At 43.8% G+C, this 12,512-nt stretch overlaps 1 protein-coding gene across 3 annotated transcripts in view; it reads right to left on the reverse strand.

Moving 5' to 3' along the window:
- Positions 1-3,365: 3,365 nt before the first annotated feature.
- Positions 3,366-12,512, reverse strand: part of LHFPL3 (LHFPL tetraspan subfamily member 3) — a 562,047-nt gene continuing 552,900 nt past the window's right edge. For all 3 annotated transcript variants that reach the window (XM_038562765.1, XM_038562767.1, XM_038562766.1), the window contains one exon: positions 3,366-5,694. In XM_038562765.1, coding sequence (XP_038418693.1) covers positions 5,666-5,694 — 29 coding nt within the window. In that variant the 3' untranslated portion in view covers positions 3,366-5,665. The remainder of the gene's footprint in view (positions 5,695-12,512) is intronic.

The following is a 12,512-nucleotide window of genomic DNA, read 5'->3' on the forward strand; positions in this document are numbered from 1 at the left end:
ATCTTAACCCTCTTTCCAATTATCATAAATTCCTTAAGCTCTGATCTCATTTCAATTGACATGGTATTGTTATCCAGTATGTTAGCTGTCTTTTTATTTTTTTTTCAGTTCTGTAAATTAGATGTTTTATTATTATTTTGTACAATGTTTGTTTAGATATGCCCACATATGTACCAAATTCTTTTTTGCATCTTGAATCTTACTTGGTTCGTTTTCAGAAATTCCTTCTGTGTAGCTTTATTGCTGGTAATCCCCTTAACTTTGTTCCCCTCGAAATGATTGTATTTCACTTTTAGTTGTGGAAAAAATTTTTTGCTGAAACTCAATTTTAGACTGAGAGTTATTTTACTTTGGCATTTTGGATATATATGCTAATGTCTCTGGTATTTATTATCAGTTTAGATATTCCTTTGTAGGCAATATGCCATTTCTCTTTGGTTACTTTTTTTTTTTTTTTTAAAGATTTTATTTATTTATTCATGAGGGATACAGAGAGAGACGCAGAGACACAGACAGAGGGAGAGGCAGGCTCCTTGCAGGGAGCCCGATGTGGGACTTGACCCCAGGATCACACCCTGAGCCAAAGGTAGATAGATGCTCAACCACTGAGCCACCCAGATATTCCTCTCTTTGGTTACTTTCATGGTACTTCCTTTCTTCTGTCTACACTTTACTGTCATGTTTGAATTTACTTTTTAAAAAATATTTTATTTATTTATTCATGAGAGACACAGAGAGAGGCAGAGACAGGCAGAGGGAGAAGCAGGCTCCATGCAGGGAGCCTAATGTGGAACTTGACCCCAGGACCCCGGAATCACGACCTGAGCCAAAGTAGATGCTCAACCACTGAGCTACCCAGGTGCCCCTTGAATTTAGTTTTTTTTTTTTTTTTAAGATGTTATTTATTTATTCATGAGAGACACACACAGAGAGAGGCAGAGACACAAGCAGAGGGAGGAGCAGGCTCCATGCAGGGAGCCCGATGCGGGACTGGATCCTGGGACCCCAGGATCACTCCCTGGGCTGAAGGCAGATGCTCAGCCACTCAGCCACCCAGGTGTCCCCAGCCAATTTCTATTCAAATATTGTCTTTCCCTTATTCTGTTTCTCCTACTGGAACTCTGATTAGACATATATATCTTTTCTGTTGCTGAACTGATTTCCATATTCCAATCTCTTGGCTTTCTGTATTTCACTCTGGGTAATTTCTTTAGCTCTGTCTTCTAGTTGACAACTTCTCTCTTTAGTTATACCTAATTTATATTTGACACATCATATTTTAAATTTCCATGATTATACTTTTCAACTCTTAAATTGTTTTGTTTTTTCTTCAAGTCCAACCAGTTATATCTACTGGCTTCTTTATATTGTTCATATTTTAGATACCATCTTTCTTTCTTTTTTTTTTTAAAGATTTTATTTATTCATTCATGAATAAGAGAGAGAGAGAGAGAGAGGCAGAGACACAGGCAGAGGGAGAAGCGGGCTCCATGCAAGGAGCCCGACGCAGGACTCAATCCCCGGTCTCCAGGATCACACCCTGGGCCTAAGGCAGGCGCTAAACCGCTGAGCCACCGGGGCTGCCCACCATCTTTATTTCTTTACATATAGAACATGATTATTTTACATCCTGTGCCAGGTAATTGCAAATCTAAACTCAATGGGGCAATAAATTTGTCGTTCATGATTTCGCTGATTCTCTCTTGTGCCTTATTTGTATGTTTAGTAATTTAAAAATTGCGAAAATATACCTTGTTGACTGAATTGGTGAGATCTGTGTTATAAAGACGGTTTCTTTCAGAAAAGATGTATATTTGGATCTGCCAGCTGCCAGGGCTCTGGCAAACTTTAATTTCTTGGTTTGAAGTATCTTTGACTGTATGGAGAGTGTAAGATTGAATCCCAAGATTTGAGGGGAAGGAGGGCATATCCATGGATTTCCTTTCTCCCTTCCTTCTGCCACCAATTCTATCTAGAGCTAATGTGGAGACAATTCTTGACAAGGCTTCTTTTGTTTGCTACCTTGAACATTTTTCCTGTGCTATATTTGTCTGGAAGTTGTGGCCTTTTTCAAGGGGCCTATTCTTGGGTGGGGCTTTCAAATCTAGCTCAGCCCCTCGCAGTGGCCCCAGGCTCAGCCTCCTGCTCCCTGCTCTGATGTATGCATTTGCCTTTGGGCAATCCCAGTTTCTGCATTTGCTTACACTTCTTGCTTAGTTTTCAGTTTCCTCTTCTTTTTAAAGGCCCTTGGGATTTCTCTTACTTTCTTGCAAGCTAAGTTGTGTATTAAAAATAAGCTCATTGTAATTTATCCAAGATCTGGGAGCAGTCTGTAAGGAAGGCTTTTTAAAGTATCTAGTTTATTCTGCTAGACCCAGAAGCCAAGATTCATCTTTAAAATTATAAAAGAGCTGGCATCAGTCCCCGTTAAGACCCTCCCCCCCATGGCTTTGTCTCACAAATGGTACCTCCTGGCCCACCTCATTCCCAGCCCCAATCAGGCCACTGGCTTCTGTGGCTTGCCCTCCTCAAGCCAGTGCAGGGGCCTTCTTGCCTTGAGCCTTGACACTTGCGCCTCCCCCGGGGCAGGTGATGTTCCCCCTTTCTTCACAGAGTTGGCTCCTTCTTATTCAGAGCTCACTTTTTTTTTATGTTTTAAAAAGATTTTATTTATGTATTTATGTATTTATTTATTTATTTATTCAGAGAGCTGGGGGAGGGGCAGAGGAAGAGGGAGAGAATCCCAAGCGGACCCACATCCAGTGAGGAGCCTGGCATGGGGTTCCATTCCATGACCCTGAGATGGTGACCTGAGCCCAAATCAGGAGTTGGACACTCAACTGACTGTGCCACTCAGACACCCCCAGATTTCACTTTAAATGCCATCTTTTGGGTTGAGTGTCTGCCTTTGGCCCAGTGATCCTGGGGTCCTGGGATCAAGTCCCACATTAGGCTCCCTGCATGGAGCTTGCTTCTCCCTCTGCCTGCATCTCTGCCTCTCTCTCTGTGTCTCTCATGAATAAATAAATAAAATCTTAAAAAGAAGGAGATTTTTCTTCTTTTTAATTTTTTTTTGTTGTCAGAGAGAAAGAGAGCATGCACACAAGTGGGGGTGACAGGAGGGGGCAGAGAGAGAGAATCTTAAGCAGCTTCTACACTCTGATAGGAGCCCAATGCAGGGCTGAATCTCTTGATCCCCGAGATCACAACCTGAGCCAAAATCAAGAGTCAGACATTTAACTGACTGAGCCCCCCACCCCTAGAAAGGAGATTTTTCTGAAGATAGCCATTTTGGTCACTGTCACTGGCTCACTGGACGAAGACACTGAAAGCACCGAATGTGAGCCACACATCATCAAGCCATCTTTTTAAGTAACAAAATCTTATTTTTATTTTTATTTTTTACAGAAATTCAGATATTCCAACAAATTTCTTTACATTTCCTGGACCTTAAAAAAATTACACACAACTTTTTGGACGCAATACAACAGAACAGAATGAGAAAGGGAGTCACTTCTTTTTTTTTTTTTTTTTAAAAAGATAAAAACATACTTCTTAACACTTAGTGATTTACATGTGTATTACCTATGTACAAATGGCACATCATCAATGATCCATCCTCAGAGCACTGTGGTACGCTAAATTACACTTAGGTTTTATGGAAAGAAATTTTACAAAACATTTGCGTGTGGATAGGAAGCACTTTTTCATTTTTGCAAACACCACTATCAGTGATGTAGGACTTCCAATGGAATCTGTAATTTACATGGATTAGAGAAAACCAACACCTTCTAATTTTATTGTAGATAGAGAGGTACCTCCCTTTAAATAAAAGATGAATTGTTGAAAAGTTGTGTGTAATTAAATTTAGTTAGGGGGTGTTTAGAATGCAGTGGGAGAGCTAATATTTAATGCAACAGGTAACTCCCAGAATGGCTAATGCTTTAGAGATAATAAGTATTTCCTTAATTTGGTTCTTTAGAAAACCCATATGTTTGTGATTTGGGGTTCACTCATTTGAGCATACCTATCATACTCCTAGCCATTTAAAACATAATCTTGTTTATGGTGAAAAGATAGCTTTAGTACCAGAAACATCTGGCAAAAATGAGAGTGTTGTCTTAATAGAGACAGGGAACAAGAAATCAACTCCGATCTGTATCACTTCTTGTCTTACCCTCCATCTGGTGTTCCAGTATGCTAATATATGCTAATTTGATCTTAATTTTGAGTCTAAAAATGAAGGCATTCTACATGTCCGTGTTTTCTGCTCTGGTATAGAACATGGTTTGGCTCACACTGACTACCCCCTGCATGTACATTTTCACTTGTGTCCATTCTCAAGAAGTTGGCTACTTCAGTATTAGGTATTTTTCTGCTGTTGCATATTGGTGAGATATGTGATGAGGGTGATGGTAGGGGAAGCCTGGGAGCAAAAGATTGCTGAAGACAACTGACCAGTTGTAACTACTTCCAAAAGCTCAAGGAAATCTGTGTATTCTTGAAACCAACATTAATAAACAAAAAGGCAACTTACTCCTACCAAGTTTCTTGACCTGTATAAGTATATATTCATTTATTTCTAAGGCTATTAAATTAGTATTTATTTTGTTAGTACCACTTACTATCATTTAGAAATAAGTTTAACGGAATGGTTTTTTTTTTTTTAAAACAAAAATGAGTACCTGTTAGTAAGGGAAAGAATGGATATGGATTTCTGATGACATGTATGGCAAAGAAATAGAAAAAAAAAAGAGCGCTTTTCGATGCCTATTTATAAAGGATATTAAATTCCTATGCATTTACTAGGGATAATTAGAAAAAGGTGTTCATTTGACAGCAGCCTATATATTACATGTGAGCATCCAAGGTGAGAATGAGCTTTCTAAATTTTTCAGAGTTCCTTGGTGCTGTTTTCCTGATAGGGATTTCTATGTTGCTTGGGAACCTATGATGTAAAGATGTACTTCCTGTAATATACAGCTTGATGGAGTTATAGTATATGTCAAAAACACTTTCTCAGTAATAACTTGTACAGACAGATTAAACTGAACACAGACTCTGTAAAAAGTTTGAAGTGTTACATCTCTTAACTGAGTGGTTGTAACTAATTACACAGTGAAATAAACGCACGGCAGAGATGGGGAATCAAAGATCAGGCTCCTGTGAAAACACTCAGAGGCATTTCCTAAGCTGCTTCCTCTGTAAATGATGATCGATCAGCCTCTTGGCTATTGAGATAGGAATAATTTAGGGTCGACTGCCTTTTTTAAAATAAGGTTGAAAGATTAAAGCTTTTTGTTTTGATTAAAAAAGGACAGTTTACAAACCTCAGTACATACATATTTTACATGTTAATGCTAGCACATTTCTATTCCTCATTCTTAAAGTATTTCCTGAATGTGATTTCTCATGAATGTGGTCTGATCTTATTCGATGATAGTCTCCCATGAGCTGGTGTTTAATCCATTATCACAGCTCCTTCCAGAAAATCACTCCCATCTCTGCCGATTCAGATTTAGAAGGTGCTTTGACAAGCAGATGTTTCCACTCTTGTCCAGATCTGTTTCTGTACTCTGATTTCTCCCAAGAGTCTTCCTTCTTGATGTTGATGTACAAAAGCTCTTATTCGATTTGTTTAGCTGTTATTTGATTTGTTTTGTGCTCATTCTAGAGAATATTGGCTTAGCAGAACTGCAGAAAGGGATGGGATGGGGTGGGGTGGGGCGGTGGGAGGAGAAAGAGAAAGAGAAAGAAAAAAAAAAACGCATCATTTTCTGTCAGCAAGATTTTTGTGCAAACTTGTCACAGAGAAACCACACCAGCAAATGGTTCAAATGCACTTTAGATTTGTTATCAAAGAAAACTGAAAAGTTTGAGGCTCCGGTTCCATAAACAAACAGCACAGTCTTCCAGCAAGGGGCCCTTGTAACCCAGACGTGTGGATTCTCCACATCTAGGTGAAGACTACAGGCTGCTACGCAAGAGCATGGAAGAAAGCGACACGATCCCAAGCATCAGAGATTTTTCTGCCTGGCACAGAAAGTGTCTCACTTGAGCGTTTTCCTTTTCTTTCCAAGTATTATTTATTTATTATACAATCAACACTATAATAGCCGCAAAAGAGATATTGTTTTCTTCCCACATGTCTTTCCATTCCTTATCTAAAAGTGCACTTATTTTATACAGTTGGAAGCACAGCATAGATGACATTTTAAAAATATTAAAAACAATTTTCTACATTTCCACTCTATGTCATCAGCATCTATTTCTTTTTCTTCCTATTAAAGAGTTTTAAACTTTAAAGTAATCTCTATACCCAACATGGGGCTCAAACTCATGACCTCGAGATCAAGAGCCGCATGCTCTACCTACTGAGCCAGCAAGGAACCCTATCCATCAGCACCAATCTCTAATAGCTACAGAATATCCCATTCCATTCTCATTCCTTTTACTATATGCTCAATATCCCATTCTCAACTGCTTGACCATTGTCAGATTGTAGGTAGGGTCCCCCCCACCCTTTTTTTGTTATCAAGAATAAATATCTTTGCATATAAACCTCTATTTGTTCCTTTAACTTCATTCTTAGGACAAATTCTCAGAGGATAAGGTGCTTTTCCTTTTTCTGAAGCACTGTATTAGGGACTATTCCTGTATTGACACAAGTAGACTACAAATAATACAATTGACTCCTTTCTTTGGATGATTTCCATGCACTCTGGCACTGCTCAGCAGGGTGGAGGGTCCCTTATATATTGTGAAGATGGGTAAATGCATCTAGCTGGCCAGAATTGGGCTGAAAGGAAACAGCCTGTTGGGTCTTCATCACAGAGTACTTAGAAACACAAATGATAATAAAACAATTGGTCCATTATCCAGTTATAGTCCTCGTTCCACATCACAAGATAAGATTATGGTTTCTGAATGAGTGCTAGAGAAACCTCTGGAAGACTCTGTTGTTTCTAGCATTTATCCCCTTGTTGTTTTCCAATGCACTTTAAAACACTTTGAAATATCTTATGCACATTATGGCTTTAATGAACTTCTCTCAGCGAGAGAACTGAGTTGCTTTAATGTACCCAGACTACACAGGGGATAATTGAAATATGATCATGTCGTAATGATGATTAATCTGTAACGATTCTCTGAGATTGCAACACGCTGGTAGAAGCCCTATGGAAGGGAATGCTCTCTTCAGATATTATTAAAAGCAACATAAGCAACTGATGGGTTTTACACAAGCTATAGGTGCTTTGGAGCCTTGAGTAGTCTCTGCTCTGCTGCCCTGGAGGTGGTCTTGCCAGATGGAATCCAAAGTCGGTTTGTGAGTCCATGATTCCACTGCTCTAGCATTCTCCACTCCGAATATTTTTCTATTTAAAATTCACAGAACTAAGTGTCAGGGTTTTCCAGTAAGATCCATGAAAGGTGTTAGCTGGGGTGAGGGAGAGGGAGGAGCTGGTGCAGGTGATAAATCCGTGACGGAGAATAGGGAAAGGGGTTTTGAAAAATGGCTATGCATGTGGAAGAGAAGGGAGCATATGGAAGTGCCAGGGCCATGTGTGTGTGATGCAGGGGAAGAGGGAGACGAGAGGGGAGCCTTCATTTTCTTGACGCTTATAAATAAATACATTCCTGATTTCATGATAGAAAAGCCAGCTTTGGTGCGAACCCTTTGTTGGCATCCAAGAACCAGAGACTCTCACTTTCTCTTTCCCTGGCTCTAGGCTGCCTGATTTGGCTTTGATGACATCACAGCGGGCTGGGAAGAGAGTAGACAGGAGTGGACGTGAATTAGGGACAAACAGGGCTAGGCGGGGCTACGCATCAGGCTCACAGGAATCCCAAAGATGCTGAAGTGTAAGGAAACTAGAGATAAGGGAGCAAGCCAGACCACGCTGCCCTAGGTGTGTGTGTGTGTTTTTTTTTTTATCACAGTCCTCTGTGACCAACAAAGAATAGCCAATAATAGACTCCAAAGAAGTAACCCATTAAAGATGTCACCAGTCCTAACTCAAACCAAGACAGCACAAGAATCTCGAGGCCACAAGATTCCCAGTGAGTTCTCAATAAGACTGCCACTACGAGCCTTCAGGGACACCCCTGTCGGGACCCCTCTCACTCCTGAGAGCTTTCTCTGTATCTTTGCTTAATAAACTTCTTTTGCTTTACTCATTATCCTTTGTCCAAGAGATTCATACTTGAGACAAGAATCAAGCTCTTCCCCACCAGAAGGCCTTAGGTCAGTGCCCGCCCCCTCCTACCCTGCCCGGCCCCAGCCCTGACACCCAAGCCTGAGGAGGAGTACACGTCTCCCTGGGAAGATCCTGAGCCTCCTCGTAGGAAGGGAATGATTGAAGCCAACCTCACAAGGTTCCTGTTTATACCCCAACCATCTGGGGTCTCACCCAGTTAGGGGCTGCCCAAAGTAGGTCATTCGTCACCAATCCTTCTCCCATCTGCTGCCATCCAGTCACCCATATCCTCCATGTGACCGGATCCCTCACTGGGTCCCTCACTAACCTCACCATTGATTTTTCAACCCTTCCCCCTGAAAGCCCTTTGTTGACTTTGCTAGCCTTTGGAAGTGCCCACCCCACCAGCAGGGTCACTGCTGGGCAGGGAGCTGCCTAGCAGATGCGCAATGAGAGAAGCCAGGGAGCCAGGCTGGACTGGGGCCGGCGGTGAGGACTTCAGGAGGTGCTCCCTCTGGGCTCTCCAGCGAAGGCCTCCCGACATTTTGCACACACGGTGAGGGTTTGCTTCATCCTAGTGCAGTGCTCCTCATGAGGCCTCCTGAGAATCTGGGCCTGGAATCTGAGCTACTTAGACATTACTAACCCTGGGGATTTTTTTTTTTTTTTCCTAGTGCATGACACCACCATACAACAGGAATCCCAGGGTACTGGAGAATTCTGCAGACTGCAAGGCTAAAAATAACCAGCATGTTGGTTCTGGTGGTGACTGGAACACAAACACTCTCCACACCATATCAGGAGGACACCTGGCTGGGGGCGGCAAAATTGGACCGCCACTAGGATGACTCAAGTAGCAGGCCCCGAGAAGACCCTCCCGCCTGCAGGCTTGGGAGGGGCTGGCCCTGCGCACAGATTTGGGAAGCCCGTAGGTGGAGGAGGATGAAAGGCCGGGTTTTCCTCTCCGGATGGGGCCCTCGGGTCTGTGGGCCAACGACTGAGCTACCAGGCAGTCTGCAGAATTCCGTGGAAGCGCTGGCGTGGTTACCCGGGGATCTTTGCTTTGTAAAACCCGGTTTCTTCTCGGGTCTGTTGCACCGTGGCTGTCGCGCAGCTCAGGGGAGGCAATTTAAGGGAGGTCAGGCCCCCCGGTTAGTAGGGCGCAGGGCCGCGCCAGTCAGCGCCGCTCTGGATCCCGGGGCGGCCGGGTCCTGGGGCTGGGGCTGGGGCTGCCCGGCTCCGTTTCTAAAGGGCTCTCTGCAGACGCTTTCCGAAGCTGTCATTCCAGGGGCTGCTCCTGCGAGCCGCGTCCTAACCGCCCCGTGGCGCAGACCGCATTTCCCACGTGTTAGCGGGCTTGGAAAGGTCTCCGGGGCCGCGTCTGCTGTGGCTCCCCCCAACCTACTCAGTTAGGCCCCCACCCCCCCCTGAGAAAGCGCCCAGCGGGAGCGGTCAGACCTTAGCGACCCGCCCGCGGGGCCTCGGGGTGACGATGGGCAAGCTGGGGGGCCAGCCCCGCCCACCTCTCCCCGGGCCTCGGGGCGCCCTGCGGTCCCGGAGGTGCAGCAAGTTGGAGCAGGTCCCGGAAAGGGCCTCGCAGGTGCTGCGCCCCGCGCCCCGTGGTGGGCGTGGCACGTTAGAGACGCTGCGGGTTCTTGGGCCTTCTCATTGACAGGTGGGGTCTGCGCCCCCCTCCCTTTGAATCTGGGCTTTTTTCTTTTTTGTTGTTTTCTAAGATTTTATTTCTTTATTCATGAGAGACACACACACACAGAGCAGAGACACAGGCAGAGGGAGAAGCAGGCTCCATGCAGGGAGCCCGATGCGGGACTCGATCCCGGGACCTGGGATCACGCCCTGAGCCAAAGGCAGGTGCTTAACCACTGAGCACCTAGGCATCCCTTTTTTTCTTTTTCTTTTTCTTTTTCTTTTTCTTTTTTTCTCTTTTTTTCTTTTTTCTTTCCTTTTTTTTTTTTTTTTTTTTTTTAAGATTTTACGTATTTATTTGAGGAGAGAGTGAGCGAGCACACAAGCAGGGGCAGCGGCAGAGGCAGAGGGAGAAGCAGGTGCGCCCCGGGGCAGGGGCCCGACGTGGGGCTCTATCTACCCCAGGACCGCAGGATCATGACCTGGGCGGAAGGCAGCTGTTTTACCAGCTGCGCCACCTGGGTCGCCCCTGAATCTGGGCTTTAAGAGTACTGGCAGGGGTGTCTGGGTGCCTCAGTCGTTAAGCCTCCAACTGGTGATTTTTGGTTAAGGTCGTGATTTCCCGGGTCGCGAGACGGAGCCACGTCCCCAACACCCGGCTCGGCGGGACTCCTGTCTGAGATTCCCTCCCTCTGCTCCTACCCCTCCCTACCCCACCCCCCCAATCTCCTAGAGCACTGTCTCCAAAATAAATAAATAAATAAATAAATAAATAAATAAATAAATAAATAAATAAATAAATAAATAAATATTTCGGAAAAAGAAAGAGTACTGGCAGTTTTGTTGTTGTGGCAAAAAACCCCACATACAATCAAATTAATTCACCATCCTAACCACTTCAAGGTATTGCAGTTCAGGAGGGTTTCTATCCTGCAAATCTGAAACTCCATATCCATTCAACAGCACTCTTTTCTCCCTTCGCCCATCCCTCAGCAACTGCCACTCCTCCTGTTTCTAGGGGTTGGACAACTTTAGTCACCTCCTGTGAGCGGAATCAGAGAGTCTCTGCCTTCTCGTGACTGGCAGATTTCACTAGCACAAGGTCCTCAGGGTTCATCCGTGTGGGGGCCCGTGGCAGGATTTCCCTCTTTTTTATTATTTTATTTTATTATTTATTTATTTTTGATTTCCCTCTATTTTAAAGGCTGAGGAATACTTCATTGTAAGCATATGCCACCTTTTATTTATCCACTCATCTGTTGATAGACATTTGGTTTGCTTCCTTCCACCTTCTGGCTATCGTGAATAGTGCTGCTATAAGTGGGAAGATTTAGGGTGCCCCGTTAAAAGAAAGATGAGGCATAGCTTTTGAAGGGGTTCAAGACAGCCACCCCCCTCTGAATGTGCTACTTTGGCGCATGGAGTATTTTGAGCTGAAGGCACTGGAGACTCTTCACGCTCAAGAGAAACTTTTGTTCCTCAAGCACACAGGACAATCTAAATTGGGGGTCTTTCCCAGAATAAGAGTTATTAGCATAGATCAGTTTTATCTGAGTGAGTCATCTGTATGGAAGGACAAACATCTAATTACCAAACATCTGCTCTTCCTATTGCCCTGTAGGCCTTCCTCTGATGTTCCAGGCCCCTACCCACTGAATGACATTTACACCCTCTTTTTTTTTAATTTAAAGATTTTATTTATTTATTCACGAGAGACACACAGAGAGAGGCAGAGATGCAGGCAGAGGGAGAAGCAGGCTCCCTGTGGGGAACCCGATGTGGGACTTGATCCCAGGACCCCAGGATCAAGACCTGAGCCAAAGCTCAACCACTGAGCCACCCAGATGCCCCCATCTATACTCTCTTTTGCCTGTCTTTGGGATTTCCATATCTCTGTGGATTCCCCGAGCATATATAGCTATTCTCCTGTTAATCTGTCCCATGTCACTTTGATTTTTAATCCAGCTAGAAGGACGTTTTGAAGGGACAGGAATTCCTATTCCCTGATGCTTTCTTGATCTAAGAGAAGTCATGTTAGGCCCCAACTATTCTGTGATCTATCCTTGATCAGCACTACTTGCCCAAGCACATCTTTTGCAGAACTTCCTGGGATATATTTAAACTGTAGGAAAAAAAAGACGTTGGTAGTTGATGATTTTCAGTGAACAAAAGAATGCAAGAACAAACAGCCACTACCAGGCCAGGAGATAATCTGACTGTATGATTAGGTAAAAGAAAAGTGGTAAAACTCTCAGTGCTGTTTTGAAAGGAAAAATTGAACATACACTCTTGAGTTGTTTTTGCAGGATATGAACCCCTTTGAGCATTCGAACACTGGACTAATTGGAGCCAGAGAATTAATGATGCTGACCCTTGCTGGCCTTGTGACTTCAATCATCTAGCACCTGGACTTTGTTCACGTAGGATGACTTTTGCCCCAATTCCATATGGGATGCTCCTTTGCCAAGCCCTTCCATGAACTATGCATGGACCCTTAGCTTAAAACTTCTCCAATTTTATTGTTCAGGGAGACACTGCTTTGGGAAATATTCCTGGTGTTCTTACTTGTTGCAAGGGAAATCCTTCCTTTTCTATTCTTTGGCTTGGTTGTATCTTTTGGCTCAACACCCACCAAGAGGCAAACCCAGTTTCCGGTTATAGTGCTAT

Source organism: Canis lupus, chromosome 18 (genome assembly GCF_011100685.1).
Source record: "Canis lupus familiaris isolate Mischka breed German Shepherd chromosome 18, alternate assembly UU_Cfam_GSD_1.0, whole genome shotgun sequence".
NCBI classification, from domain to species: Eukaryota; Metazoa; Chordata; class Mammalia; order Carnivora; family Canidae; genus Canis; species Canis lupus.